The sequence below is a fragment of the Eriocheir sinensis genome, chromosome 3 (assembly GCF_024679095.1).
Source record: "Eriocheir sinensis breed Jianghai 21 chromosome 3, ASM2467909v1, whole genome shotgun sequence".
NCBI lineage: Eukaryota > Metazoa > Arthropoda > Malacostraca > Decapoda > Varunidae > Eriocheir > Eriocheir sinensis.
In genome coordinates, this window is record NC_066511.1 from 22,154,160 (window position 1) to 22,169,605 (window position 15,446).

Below are 15,446 nucleotides of genomic sequence, written 5' to 3' on the forward strand. Positions count from 1 at the left end.
TTTGCGGTAGTGCGGTACGTGGTGAGGTACTTTTTTGTGATGCGGTACTACCGCACTACCGCACTAAGTACCGCACTTGCCCACCTCTGGATATTGATAATAATGCGCAGGGCACCTGTGCAGGTGCATAACACGCATGTTTGTATTTCCTCGTGTAGGGAGGGTACCTGCTGGCGATGATGAGTCCACCTCGTGATCAGGCCGTGGGTGAGTTACTCGTGGGCGAAGAGGACAGCGTCCTCCTCTTCGCCTTTACCTCGGCGGCCGTTGTAAAGGCGTATAGTACAATCACCATCATCAGCCGGATGGGCCGCGGCCGGCGGGGTTGGACAGTTTTTCATTCTTCCCTCCCGCGTCCCGCCCACCACACGCTTCCACGAGCCGCCGACGAGGACCAGCAGGTGAGGCCGCCCTCCTGCACCCCTGCGTGCCGCCAGGGAGGGCCGCCAGCGGTGGTTAGTCCGTGCCATGAGATAGTTTTAGCGGGGTGGGTGGTTTCTTCTTGTTTTTTGGGGGGGCTAGTTAGGCTATGGGACCACAGCCTCTAGAGCCCCGTCAGTAGTAGTCGCTATCCGGTGTTGTTTTTGGTTGTCGTTCTGTCACCGGTGTGGTGGTTAGATCCTATCGAGTTGCTCCGACTTCTGCAGGAAGGTCTGCGTACACTTGAGGGCTTGGAAGGCTGTGTCGGGGCTGAGAGTGTCGCTGCCCAGCAGGTCCTCTAGGGTTGGCCTGTGAATGCAGAGTCTTGTTAGGGAAGCTCTGAGGTTGGTGCGGAGGGAGTGGAATCTTGGGCAGTGGAGAAGGTGTTCCGGTGTGTCGGGTTGTGTGGGGCACCATGGGCAGTGAGGATCCTGGACTATAGACAGTCTGTGCAGGTGTGCATTGAGGCGGCTGTGGCCAATCCTCAGGCGGGTGATGGCTGTGTTGAGGGGACAGCTTGTGTAGTGTTTTGGGGCCCGGTGAGGCCACGGGACCACGGCCCCTAAAGCCCACAGACTTACTAGACTGCTCGCCAAAGCCCTCTAAGTGAAGCCGGCCTGGGGCCGTGGGTGTGCCCAGTTCATCCAAAATCGACGACTTCACACACCTTACTCCCAGCCTGTTTCCTGACCCCAACATTAATTTTTAAGAAAAACTGAGACCACCGTCATCTTCCTGAGAAAATTCTGCATCAGACTAGCATAAAATTGTAACAATAATGAAAAAATACTTATACGAAAATCAGAGTTAAATGAAGTAGGGAGTACACATTTTGGTAAGGGTTCAGTGTAACTTCGGCACCTTAATTTTGGTCTATATTCTTCCAAACCTTCACAAAACCCATTGCATACATATAATACATTAGTAAAAAGTGGCAGACAAATACTGGCACCTGTTTTAGGGTGGTTAGCGATGGTGGTAGGTAGTGAAAAGGCATATACATACATTCGTTTTGGTGGTGGCGGAGGACATTGGGAGGTGAGCAGTGTTGCCAACGATCCGGTTAGCGATGGTACGCTAGGTTAGCAATGGTACGCTTAGTTAGCGATTACCCCACGGATGTGAGACCAGGTCCACCACACTTGGTTATTTTTTTTTCAGAACGCACCTTTGCCTAATACGATACCCGGCCCAAACCTTCACAAAACCCTTTGGATAAAGGTGTGTGTTCTAAAAAAAAAATAAAAAAAAAAAAATAATAATAATAATAATAATAATAATAATAATAACCACGTGTGGTGAACCTGGCGTGGGCTAATCGCTAACCAAGAGTTGGATCATTGGCAACATTGCTCACCTCCCAATGGCTGCCGCCACCACCAAAACATGTAGGTATATTCTTTTCCACTACCATCGCTAACCACCCTAAAACAGGTGGCGGTATTTGTCCGCCACTTTCTACTATTGTATTATGTGTATGCAAAGGGTTTTGTGAACGTTTGGAAGAAAATAGACCAAAATTAAGGCGCCGGAGTTATACTGAACCCTTACCCACATTTTCTTGCACTTATTTCCCTTCAACTCCTTAGTACTCAGCTAGTTTTTGTTGCATCACTTTTATAAATCCAGGACCTGGCACTTGTCTACGTTAAAGGTCATCTTCCATCTATCCGACCAAGCTGAAATTTTGTGCAAATCCTCTTGGAGGCTTTGCCTGTCTTCATCAGTGAGAACCGAGTTACCAATCTTTGTGTCGTCTGCAAATTTACTAATGCGATTATTGAGTCCAACAACCACGTCGTTGATGTAAATAATGAAGAGTGAGAGAGAGAGAGAGAGAGAGGAGGCCTGTCGTGCGAGTCTGAGTATACAAATGCCGAGGCGAATGAACGTTGTCATGGCGCGACTTATGTTCGGAGGCGATTTTGACCCTATGTATATTTTTACGTTGTGACGTACCCTACACCGTCAAAAGCAGAAAAGCGTGCAGATTTAGGATCTGGGCTTATAAAAGTGATGCGACGAAAACCAGCCGAGTACTAAGGAGTTGAAGGGAAATAAGTGCAAGAAAATGTGTACTCCCTACTTCATTTAAATCTGATTTTCATATGTGTTACATTATTGTTACAATTTTATGCTAGCGTGATGGAGAATTTTCTCAGGAAGATGATGGTGGCCTCAGTTTTTCTTAAAAATTAATGTTGGGGTCAGGAAACAGGGTGGGAGTGAGGTATGTGAAGTCGTCGGTTTTGGATGAACTGGGCACACCCACGGCTCCAGGCCGGCTTCACTCAGCACAATGCAGGGAGATAGGGGACGAGCAGTCTAGTGTGTAAGTCTGTGCTAAAGCCCTGGCTTTGTGATTGATAGTGTTGTGAAGTGACTCACTAGTATGGGTCCTGATGGTATCCTTCCACCGGTTTTGAAATCTTGTCAAAATCATCTGGCTTACCTTATTTTTACAAAATCATTAAATTCTAGACAAGTGACATCAGCATGGAAAAGTTCTAACATTGTCCCTATATTTAAGAAAGGTTTGCACTTGGACCCTTTGAATTACTGTCCTGTGTGTCTAACATCTATATGCTCACCTGGTTTACTCACCTGGTGGGCTTCCTGACCCCACAATCCACACGATGAGGAGGAGGTACTAGGAAGCCAGCACTCTGCAGATGCGCCAGCTCTCAATATATAATTACTTGTACAAATACAAGTACTAGTGAAAGAGCTGGATAGTGTATCATATGCAGTCAATTTGTAATAGAATTCAATTTGTAAGATTAGATGAAGAGCTATAGTCCATTTTAGGGGAGCGTCCGGCATGTCTTAAATTATTAGCGTATGATCCTGATTATATTCATGTGAAATGTATGCTTATGGGGAAGTAATATACACTTACTTTCAGATCTATAAGTTGATACATAATGGCAGGAAAAAATAAAATGTAATTTTTCAACAAAACTCGACTCTCAAAATCTGTCATCTAATGAATGACCTACGCTGCTGAACAAAATACCAAAGAAACTTAAAGCAGAATCCAAAAGATGCATTGTGTAAATTTTTTTAATTTTGCTTTTGTTAAATGATAAATTTTTTTTTTAACTGTTGGTGTATCTATATTTTTTTTTCCGACAATTGTCCCTCAATTAAAAAGAAAACTCACAATGGAAAGTTTGTCCTTCTGCTCCTCTTTCCCATGATGTATTGTTTATTAAAACTGGTCAAATAGCAGCGAAGATTTTGAAGAAAAACAAACTAATCCCATTTTCTAAAAAGGAGAGTTAAACTCCGCAGATTTATAGAGTTCGCCCTTTAAACCTAGATACCTTCCTGGTTGGTATTTTTTACTGAATTGGAGTTTTTTTTCTTTGTTTTGAAGGACTTTATGTGTCTAATGGTGTCCTTTTCTAAGAAATTGAGCCAAAATGCAAAAAATTATCTCTGGCTCCTCTAGGGTGACTGATGTGTGTCAGCTGACTGATGTGTGTCAGCTCTGCTGCCTTCAAGGCCATCGCAGATGCTAGTTTGCCTCAAGATGCCATACGAATATTATTTTAGGCTATTTTCTACACTGAAACATGACAATGTATGCACCTGTGTATGAAATTTTATTTTTATTTATTTTTTATTTTTACTTATTTTTTATTTATTTATTTATTTATTTCGAGCCAGTGTATAGCACTGGTAGGCTTTCTTGAGGGGCCTGGATGGTAATGGTAGTCGGCACCAGCCCATCATGGCGCAGGCAAGTGTTTTATAGTGACGTAAGTCACGAGCGGAAGTGGGGAGGGGGAAATTCAGCCATAACTCTGTCATTTTTGCTTATATATATATATATATATATATATATATATATATATATATATATATATATATATATATATATATATATATATATATATATTTTTTTTTAAGAATAACACTGGACGCTCTCCTCAATGATCCGTTATATAACTCCCTGCTGCCTCCTCCCTGTCGCGTTTAGTTCAACTTGGCACAGCCTCAATACCACATGAGCCTCTGACTTGAGAGGAGGTGTGTAGCTTAACTCTGGTTATGAGCTGCCACTGAGACAATAAAACTCGTGCTCCTCCTATGGTACACTATGCCGTTGATTTGTTCTTCATTCATCACATTGCGTAGTGCCACCAGTGGAGCACGCTCCTTTTGCTCCATCCGTGGCGCAAACCGCCATGCACACATTGTTCTTTCAAAAGCATGCGTCTTGTACCACATGTGAAGCACACTACTTGTTGATTCATTACAAGATATAGCCTATCTTATGAGATCTTGTGACACTTTATTCTTATTATTACTTTATCCTACAAAATCTTCTTTCTTCTTCCTTTCCTTCCGTTATCCCTCTCTATACCTTTCTTTTGCCATCATGCTAATCTTTCTTCATCCATCTTTCTTATACGTTTCTTTTTTCCCTTTTTTTTTTTTTTGGCTGTACTGCTGATTTACTGACTGACTGACTGACTAATTTCGTAATGACTAATGATTTGAGTGATAAACTTACTGTCTTGCTACTGCCTGAATAAATAGTTAATTTTCTGACTGGCTGACTGACTCGCTTATTTACTAACTGATTGACTGGCTGACTAAATAAATGACTGAGTGACTTCCCAGTGAACTGACTCAATAAATTTTAGACTGAATTCTATATGTAGGCTGATGCTTACTAACTAACTGACTGACTAACTGAAGAAAAGCTGCTGAGTGACTAACATTTTAACAATATTTGAGTGACTGACTAGCTGACAGACTGACTGATTGACTGAGTGAATGACTGATTGACAAACTGATCGACTTACTGAATGACTGATTGACTCACTAAAGGCACGCATATATATATATATATATATATATATATATATATATATATATATATATATATATATATATCTATATATAGATATAGAGAGAGAGAGAGAGAGAGAGAGAGAGAGAGACTAATTTTTTTAGGTTATTCTCTAATTCACTGAATGACTTACTGACCGGATGACTGACTGAGTATCAGAAAGTCTTTGTAAATAAACGAAAAGAAAAGATACTGACTTATTTCCTGACTGAACCATTGACTGCATGCTTAACTGACCGACTAACCGACTGGGTGACTGACTGACCGACCGACTAACTGCCTGGCTTGGTGTGGTCTTTGGTGGTACAAAACCTATTTATTTTACTTTATCCTACAAAAAGTTTCGAAAAAAAACCTTTTTTTTACAGTAGTGGAAGCAGTTCAAGGGCAAAAAAAAGAAAATAATAATGAAAAAACCCCGCTACTCACTGCTCATGTAACTTGGGAACTAATAAGCGTATGAGGATTTTGAGGATACCATAAGAATCCTCACTAAATTCCGCTTCGAAACACATTCAGCTAAAAAGTTGGCCCACAAAATTTCAAGCTAACGAGTGGGGAAGAGTTGGTACTTCAGATTTGTTGTCTACAATACTCTATATGGAGACTTGAAACAACTTTGTATTGTTTATATATATATTTTCCTGTTTTTATTTGCGCATGGTTTAGTACAAGTCTTTATGAAGCCATTGATACCAAATTTATTGGGGTACGATATATCTGAGGGTAAAATACGTCAGGGAATGTAGAGTATTGCGGCGGCAAAACAAGGCCAGTCGGGCCTGATGGTGAGTGGAACAGAAACTTATTGGAAATTTATGGTGCATGAGAGGGTTAGGGATTGACTGAGGATGTTTTGTGTTAAAGAAGGTGACAGTTGAATGTTGTCAAAGAATAGGTGATAGGTGTTTGGAAGATTGTGTCGAGTTGATAGGTGGAGAAATTGAGTTTTTAGGCATTGAAGGACACGAGGTTCCTTTTACCCCAATCGGAAATGATAGCAAGGTCTGAGGTTAAGCGCTCTGCAGCCTCCAGTCTGGAGTCTTGTTTTAAGAAGGCCAAATTTAGCTGAATGCTGGAATGTTTTCACATAGGATAAATGTAATTTTGAAATATTTTTTTCCTGTCCTTAACCCTTTCATTGCTAAGCGCTCGCAACGAGACTATCCCCTCAGGCGCGCTCGGGGAGCCCAATGGGGGGTCTCTTTTAACCTCTGTATCTCAAAAACTATTCATCACAGCTAAAAAACAAAAACACCATTGGAAAGAGGAGGTCCAGATCTATAGGAGTCGGTTATGTATGCCTTTCTTGTGAACGTACATGTATGTTCAGGGAGTGTTGAATGTTAACACTTCCGTCGGTGCGTGCGTGATGATCAGCCGTATTGAGGGAACTGCGGACATCTTTTCTTCAAATTCTGGCAAGGGAGTATTGCCAACTGCAATATTTATAACTATTTGGTCAAAGATTCAGTCAGGTGATAGGTGAAGCTATGCAAAAATGCCGCTATATTGGGCAAGAACATCCACCAGTTACTCGTCCGTACATTTGCCGTGCTGGGCTGATATGATTTTCCACCAAATTTAGTGAAGAATCCACTCAATTGGCAATCCTGTATTGTGAGAATTAGTGTTGGAACACTCATACGTGGGAGATTTGAGTGCGGGTGGAGGTCGCAGTGATCGTTTAGCACCACCAGCAAATACGCCTAACGCCCGCTGCAAGCGTTTAGCAATGAAAGGGTTAAGGGGGTATGCGACACCTGGGGGGGGGGGTTTGGTCAAAATATAGCCTTTTGCAAAACTGGGTTAAAAACGTTCTTATACCATCTAGAAATAATCCTCGAGCAATGTTTTCCTCATAGCACAAATTTTAAATGTTTGGCGCGGGTTTAAATGAACTGAGTTAAAGGTTAAATTTTGTCTCTTTTTAATCGCAGAAAATCTAAAATAAATCAGATTTACGTGAAAAGTGCAGGGAATGTTGATTGTACAAGTAGCTAGGGTCCTATGATTAGATATTGTTGATAGATTAAAGGAAATAGGAGTAATAAGAGGAAAAAGTGACAAAAAAAAAAAAAAAAAAATTTTACGCGATGTTCGACGAACATCATAAAAGAAATACCATTATGCCTTTCTACATGGGAAACTTTCAGAATATTTCCATAGGGCTCTAGGCATACCTAAAGACTATTCACAGCCAAAAAATGAAAGTGATTGGCTATGTATTAATGGTGCTGTGTAATTTTAAGTGTCGCTACACGTATACGCACATGTATACGTATGAGTATACATATAAGTATACATACATTGTTCTGGCTCGTACAAAATGTAGGCAACATAGATGCCTACCTAGTTTCATCGCAGTACCCAATAGTTAAGTTAGATGACCTCAGGTGTCCTGTACCCCCTTAAACTGAATAACACTAAATGTTTTGTTGGTCATAATTCCATTCCATCCTATGTTGACATGAATCAAATGATATTATATAATAAAACAAAAGAAGTCTAAAAATAGTTGCAAGCAAATGTACCACGCGTGATGCAACACACAACAGTGGCAAATGCAATGTGTACCACCAGTGGCACACATTGCAGGGAAAGTGTTAAGCAATTTGAATACTGGTTGGGTTATTTCAGGTCTGTTATGTCACTCTGTAATACTTATTTGAAATGGTCCTTAGGTTAGGGAACTTGTTGGGTAGGTTGAGGAGTCTTAACAGTTTTAAATCTACCTGAGGACATGGTAGGATAAACAGAAACAGATTTTTTCTTCAAGTAATTTTATTTATATTTGCAAACATGTTGTTTCAAATATTTCATACACAACTATAAAAATAGTGCTATATTTTGCTGCTGCATTACTTTACAGAAATATTTACAGGAAAACACCTGCAATATATATGAGAGAGAGTAGGGGTAAAGGGTGAGGGCTATAAGATACCCTTAATTAAAAACAATCCTTTCATTGTTGAATATTAAAACTCACTGCACTGGAGATTCAGGTAAAGGGCAACATGTACTATATGCATAGGATAACAGATTCCAGCCCAACCACTGTTAAATGGCAAGAAATGCACTTGGCCACTCATATACATGTTACTCGTTGCACTCATAAATGTCTGCTAATAGACCAACATGTTACTCATAGCACTCATGAATGTATGTTTGTTAAATGTGAAAAGGGTCTAAATTCTCACCACAAAGAAAATGTGTGAAGGGAAATGACTGGTTAAGTCATGTGCAAGTTGTATAAATTAATAACATGGTCACTTGTAATAAAAAATATTTTTCAGTTTGATTTCATATATTTATGAAAATAGCCAATTGAAATTGAAAGATTATTGCACATCGCATGAAGCTGCTGCACCCTAGATGTCACCAGCAATACTTTAGGTCCCAAGGATTCTCAACCTGTACTATGTTCACCAAAGTAATCCTTCTCTCTCTCTATCTTAAAATAACGTATAACAAAGTTTCTAATTGTAATTGCATTGTTGAACATTGTCTGCTTCTAAATATTTGCTGTTACTTGATACCCCTATTTGACACACTGTAATATATCATCACCTGCACCACTTATTCAATACTAGCTTGCAGCAGGTGACCACATTTCACTGATACTTAAAATTTTTCAGGTTGATTTCAAGGCTTGTTTAGATCAACACCACCTCAGAAAAGAGACCGATGTTTCCTATAGCATGCTATATCTTTTTGCTGTACAAGCAATATGCTAATTCCACCTTCATAACAATCCCTCAATTCCCTTCTTCCTGATTTCATCCCCATATCTAGTTTTTAAAACAGAAAATAATACATTGCCCCCATATAAACATACATTATTAGCCTTCAATAAGTTCTCCTGTCTCTTTCCTTTAATTTAACCTGTTTTTTGTTTTCCACTGTAAAGTTATTTAAATTTTTGCATTTTAATGGTATACATTCTTTCCAGATTTCCTATTTTCCAGTATATACTATTGATTCTTACGGCTGAAGAACCTTGTGATGGCATTAATGCAGTCCTCGGAAACCCAGCGTTCCACAAGGCGATCGCACTCTGCATCGTTTACCTGAAATATTATAATATTGGGAGATCATCCTCTGCATAACCTATAGTCAGACACAAATATGAAGTCTGTTTGGGTGAGGTCTGAGCCTCTCCACACCCCTGCTGCATCACCCCCAGTACATCACTCATATATGTCAGCTGTGTACTATTTGAATTTGTGGAACTGATATTCTGTATACATTAAATAAGGCTATATAGTGCAAGGAATGTGTCACTTTTTAGAATATTAGTAATTAATTGTATTAATAAATTGTATAAATTCTATAACAAGTGACAATGTTGCTCTCTGATGTTGTCAGCCAGTGTGATTTCCTCCCTGATCTCCACCCGTGATGCTAGCTAGTCTGACTCAGTTTTGTGTGCTCCATAGATGGGAGAAAGAACTCATTTACAATGTGACGGAGGTGGAGGCAACAGCTGTCCTTATTCTTTTGTTCTATGATAAGTATAATTTGGATATGCATGCAAAAACAGCAAATTAACTTGCCTTGTGCAGAATGTCCTTCTCCACATCCCTGGTGAGTGCCTTGGAGTAAACAAGAGACTTGAGAGGCAGTTTTGCATAGCTTTGTATCTTAGGCCACACCTCTTGCTGGAAACTTCCATCAGGGAACACTTCAGTTACAAGTCCTAAGTCTTTAGCTTCATGTGCAGTAATCTGGGAAAGTAATAGAAAGTATGCTGGGTAGGAGAAAGGTTGACATTTTTTGTGTGCAGGAAGTGCAATTTAAGGGTGAAGGAAGCAAAATGATAGGAAGTGGGGAAGAAAAGTACAAGATGTGGTGGAAAGGGGAGAATCAGAGGGGTGGGAATGATGGTGAGAGAGGAGCTAATAGAGGATGTAATAGAAGTGAGGAGGATAACATCAAGGATAATGCTAATAAGAATGGTAATAGGAGAGAAACTATTCAATGTTTTCTCTGTGTATGCCCCTCAGGTGGGGAGGAGGAGTTTTGGGGAGTGCTGGATGACGAGATGGCAGGTCTAAGAAATGAGGTGTTCATTGGAGGAGATTTGAATTGTCATATAGGGCAAAGTAGAGATGGATCTGAGGAAGTAATGGGTGTGTATGGTTATGGAGGAGTGGAAACACAGGTAGACTATATGTGTACCAAAAGGATTAAGATTTTTTGGATAAAAGACGTGAAGGTGATCCTGGTTGAAAGCATGCCTGCCACAACATAGACTTTTGTGTGCTGACATAGTCACGAAGGTAAGGAAGAAAAAGATAAAAAAGAAAGAAAGAAATAAAAATAAAAATGTGGAAGCTGAGGGAGAAGGAAATCAGAAGAGTTTGAACAAAGAGTGAAAAGGGAAAATGAGGAAAGTAATGGAGGATGGGAACAATTGAGAGAAAATATCATGAAAGCAGAGAGAAAAGTGTGTGGTGAAACAAAAGGAATTAGAAGAAAGGAAAGAGAGACATGGTGGTGGAATGAAATAGTGCTGCAGGCCATCAAGGAAAAAAAGGAGGCATACAAGAAATGGAAGAAGACTAAGGAGGAGGAAGATAGAAAGGTGTTTAAAGAAAAGAAGAAAAAGGCAAGAAAAGATGTAGTGAAGGCAAAGAAGAAAGCAACAGAAGAGTGGGTGAGGGAGAAAGGAGAAATTTAAAAAATGAGATGTTCAAAATTGCAAAACAAATGAAAAGAGAAAGAGCAGATGTAGTTGGGGCAAAAGATGAAGGAGGGAACATCATGGTGGAAAGAGAAAAGATATTGTAAAGATGGAGGAAAATGAATATACAATAAATGAAACTGAAAAAGTAGAAGGCCCACAAGAAAAAAATACAGTAAAAGAAGCACTTAAGGAAATGAAAAATGGTATAGCAGCATGACCTTCAGGGCTAACAGTAGGCTTAATAAAAGCAGCAGGAAAGGAAGGAGTGGTGGAGTTGAGAAGTATTAAACGATGTATTAAAAAAGGGAGAGATACCAGAAGACTGGGAAGGAAACTGCACTATACCCATTTTTAAAGGGAAAGGAGATGCTTTGATATGTGGTAACAATAGGGGGGATAAGGCTACTGGAGCATGGCATGAAGGTGTATGAAAAAGTCCTGGAGAGAAGGCTGAGAATAATAAGAATTGATAAATGTCAGATTAACTTTTGCCCTGGGAGATCAACAACTGAAGCAATATATACTATGAGAGGGCTTCAGGAAAGGTTTATGGAGGAGACTATCATGTTTTTGTAGATTTAGAGAAGGCATTTGACAAAGTACCAAGGGAAATTATCAGATGGGCATCGAGAAGGCAAAGAGTACCAGAAAGATTAGTTGAATCGGTGGTGGGACTATATGAAGGTAGAAAATCGAGAATGAAAACAGTGGTGGGAACATTAGATGAGTTCAAAATTGGAGTGGGGGTTCACCAGGGATCTGCCCCTAGCCTGCCCTTGTTTATAACAGTAATGGAGGCAACACAGGAAGCAAGAGGAGAGGCACCATGGGAGCTGCTGTATGCAGATGACTTGGTAGTAAATTCAGAGACAGCAGAAAAAGTGAAAGAAAAGTTTAATAAATGGAGGAGAGAGGTTTGAAAATTAATATAGAAAAATCAAACTACATGGTGACTGGAAAAGAAGCAAGAGAAAAGATTAAATCAGGAAAATATCCATGTGGATGCTGTGGGAAGGGAGTAGGTGTAAATTCAGTCTTGTGTACATGTTGCAGGCAATGGTGCCACCTTAGATGCTCAGGCCTCAGAAATGTAAGAGGAATGCAGAATTTTACATCCCCAGCTTGCCTAAGGAGACAGCAAGGACAAGAAACTGAGAAGGATGAACTAGAGGTGAATGGAGGAAATCTGGATAATGTAGAACATTTCTGTTATTTGGGAGATGTTCTGGACTGTGAGGCAGGAGTAGAGAGGACAGATGAGAGCGAGAGTGGCGGCAGCGTGGTTAAAGTGGAGAGTTGTGGCTAGTCTGCTTGTGAATCGTAGCATCCCTCTAAAGAGCAGAGCAAGGGTGTACCAAGTATGTATTAGATCAGTGATGTTGTATGGAGCAGAAACATGGGCCCTAACTAGAAAATTGATGGAGGTATTGAGAGCAAGTGATCGCAGAATGGTGAGGTATATGGCAGGTGGCAAGATAGGGTGTCCAGTACAGATGTAGCTAACAGAAGTGGAGTAGAGGACCTGGAAACGGATGGTTTTGACATGTAAAGAGAGCAGGGGAGGATACAGTGCTGGGAGTTTTGGAGAGATTAGAGGTAGAAGAAAGGAGACCAGTTGGTAGACCTAGGAAAATGTGGAGAAGGTGTATACAGGAAGACTTAGCATTGATGGGATTGGATGAGCATTAGGCAGAAGAGTAGAATGGAGGAGAGCCATAAAGTGTCCAACCGCTCAGGAAGTGAAAACGAACGATAAAGTGTGTGTGTGTGTGTGTGTGTGTGTGTGTGTGTGTGTGTGTGTGTGTGTGTGTCTCGATATATATATATATATATATATATATATATATATATATATATATATATATATATATATATATATATATATATATATATATATATCATTTGAAGATATATTTTTAACAACAAAAAACTGCAGGGTAAGAGGTAAAGTTGGAAGTATACAGTATAGCTATGCATGACCTTGGTGCTCATCTCCATCTCATTGGCTCTTGAGTCTGTGGTGGGTACGAAGCCATTACCTCAGAACTCGGGTGTAACATCCAGGTTACCACAGTCTACCTTCCCCAGGTTTCCCCAAGTACCCATTTATTGCCTTGACCAGAAGGGAGGACGAACAGTTTGGACTGTGCACTGACTGCCCATACCTGGATTTGAACCCAGGTCCATGAATTTGTAGCTAGCGTATTAAGTACTGCACTAAGGAGGCATCCTGGGAATACATACTATATACAGGTAACTCTCGATTTACGCAAGTTTGGTTTATGCGTTTTTTAAATAATGCGGGGTCTAACATCCAAATAAATGTCTAATTTACACATTTTTTCACTTATACGCGATATTTTATGGAGTGGCCACCAGATGTCTCACGCAACTGGACTCACACAGCGCCGCGGCCACACAGCTGAGCCACTTGAACAACAACAACACGCTCGCTGCTGTGCTACCACGAGGGGAAGGGCAGCCAGAGGAGGAACCACGAGAGGGAGAGGAGTCAGAGTGATACAGTAGGCAATAAAGGTACAAACCTACCTCATTTGATTTACATTGTTTTTCTGATTTACGCGACCTCTTCAAGGACACATTACTCGCGTAAATCGAGAGTTACCTGTACTACAAAATAAATGCTTATTAATCACAGGGTTACATTCATATGAAACTCTAAGATTGGTAAAATTGTAACTAATGAATTAGAAGTTAAAGAAATATTGCACTATGCTCCCTCTTGGAGCTTAATGTGCAGTATATAAATACAATGGATAAGAGATCTAAATAAAAATCTGGCCAATCAAAAAACTCTTGCCTTGTCCACTAAACTAAAGGTTCAAAGGAATTTGTAGTACACCAGACTGCAAAGATGAAAAAAATTACATTAAAAAATGCTTACCACGACAATGGATGGATAGGTTTTGGAAAACTAAAGGAAGATTGAAGGAGCACATGAACTTTGATATTGAAAAATGGATACAGTTATATAAAATTACTGAAAAGGCAGAAGATGCAGTTATAGGAAAAAGACATGATCAGAGCGAACATTACTCATACCTTCTTGTTAAAAAGCAACAGCTCACTGGCTCTGGTTGGACCCATTATCTTGGGAAATGTGTATGAGGAGCACCCTTCTGGTGACTGCCCCAAGTTGCTGAAGGGAGTGTTGAAGGTAGCCTGAAGGAAAAAAAAAAGGATTAGTTATAAAATTACAAACTAGAAACTAACTAACTATAGTCGGTTCCACGAGAGCTGGTGGAGTTTTTCCTCCAGGGGTGGACTGGCGTTTGGTAGGAGTGGTAAAAGGTGTGAATATGATTATAAGATGGGAAGTGAGATAATATGCAGAGGAGTGGAGGAAAAAGATTTGGGAGTGACTGTCTCAGAGAACATGTCACCGGACAAACATCAACAGGATAACGGGACAAACTCTGAATTTGTTGAGGAACATAAGGACGGCATTTGTGTACATGGATGAGGAGATGATGAAGAAAATAACAGTTACAATGATAAGGGCAAGGTTAGAGTATACAGCAGTGGTCTGGTCTCCTCCCAAAAATAAGAACATAAGGAAGTTGGAAAGAGTGCAGAGAGTGGCAACTAAGATGGTACTGGAACTTAAAGATCGGACTTATGAGGAGAGACTCAATAGCATGGGGCTCACAACCCTAGAGAGAAGAAGAGAAAGAGGAGACCTGATAGCGGTGTACAGGGTTGCGAGTGGAGTGGAGCATTTGGACAGAGAGGACCTGTGTGTGTGCGGAATGAGAGAGAAACGAGAGGACATGGAAAGAAGTTGAAGGCGACCACGTGTAGGAGAGATGTGAAAAAGTTTAGCTTCCCAAACAGAAGCACTGAGCTATGGAATAGACTGGAGGAGGAGGAGGAGGAGGTGGTTTGTGCGAGAAACATTCATGATTTTAAGGAAAAATTGGATAAGAGTGGATATGGAGACGAGAGAGCGAGAGAGAGCAAAAAATAGCTTACCACCAAATGAACAGGCTTGAGTCGTTTTCTGTGGTTTGTCATCCACATCTTCAGAGTGAAAGAGAACGAGAGAATAGAAAGGAAAATATAACCAATGTAGCTTCATATCTTGTGTGATATTATGAAAATTAGCCGCTGTAGCTCAGTGATGTATTGTGCTCTGACATGACATATGACTACCTGCTAACCACCTACACTGAACAGGAAGGGATCGAACTATGATCTTCCCAGGCGGAAATGAGCATTATACCGACTGAGCTACCACGGCTACGGGTTCAAGAAAGGTTGCAGTTTCATCAAATCTTACTTTCCTTTCAACTCTCTCTCTCTCTCTCTCTCTCTCACACACACACACAGTCACACACACACACAGACACGCACACACACATCTATATGGAAGAGTGATCATTTCCTTATTGAATACATATTACGAGAAGGAGGTAGAAAAATCAGGAATGAGGACTACAGGAAAAAATGGTT

General features: G+C 40.4%; 1 protein-coding gene and 2 long non-coding RNA genes across 5 annotated transcripts in view; 2 read left to right on the forward strand and 1 right to left on the reverse strand.

Moving 5' to 3' along the window:
- Positions 1–9,646, forward strand: LOC127006618 (uncharacterized). Its single transcript, XR_007759678.1, has 2 exons — positions 1–401; positions 9,237–9,646. It is a non-coding gene; the product is annotated as an uncharacterized LOC127006618 (long non-coding RNA).
- LOC127006608 (enoyl-CoA delta isomerase 2-like) overlaps positions 9,108–15,446 on the reverse strand; it is a 26,879-nt gene continuing 20,540 nt past the window's right edge. For all 3 annotated transcript variants that reach the window (XM_050876712.1, XM_050876703.1, XM_050876721.1), the window contains exons 7-9: positions 14,037–14,156; positions 9,841–10,011; positions 9,108–9,354 (exon numbers count right to left, since the gene is read on the reverse strand). In XM_050876712.1, coding sequence (XP_050732669.1) covers positions 9,259–9,354; positions 9,841–10,011; positions 14,037–14,156 — 387 coding nt within the window. In that variant the 3' untranslated portion in view covers positions 9,108–9,258. The remainder of the gene's footprint in view (positions 9,355–9,840; positions 10,012–14,036; positions 14,157–15,446) is intronic.
- LOC127006624 (uncharacterized) lies at positions 11,088–13,309 on the forward strand. Its single transcript, XR_007759679.1, has 2 exons — positions 11,088–12,144; positions 13,062–13,309. It is a non-coding gene; the product is annotated as an uncharacterized LOC127006624 (long non-coding RNA).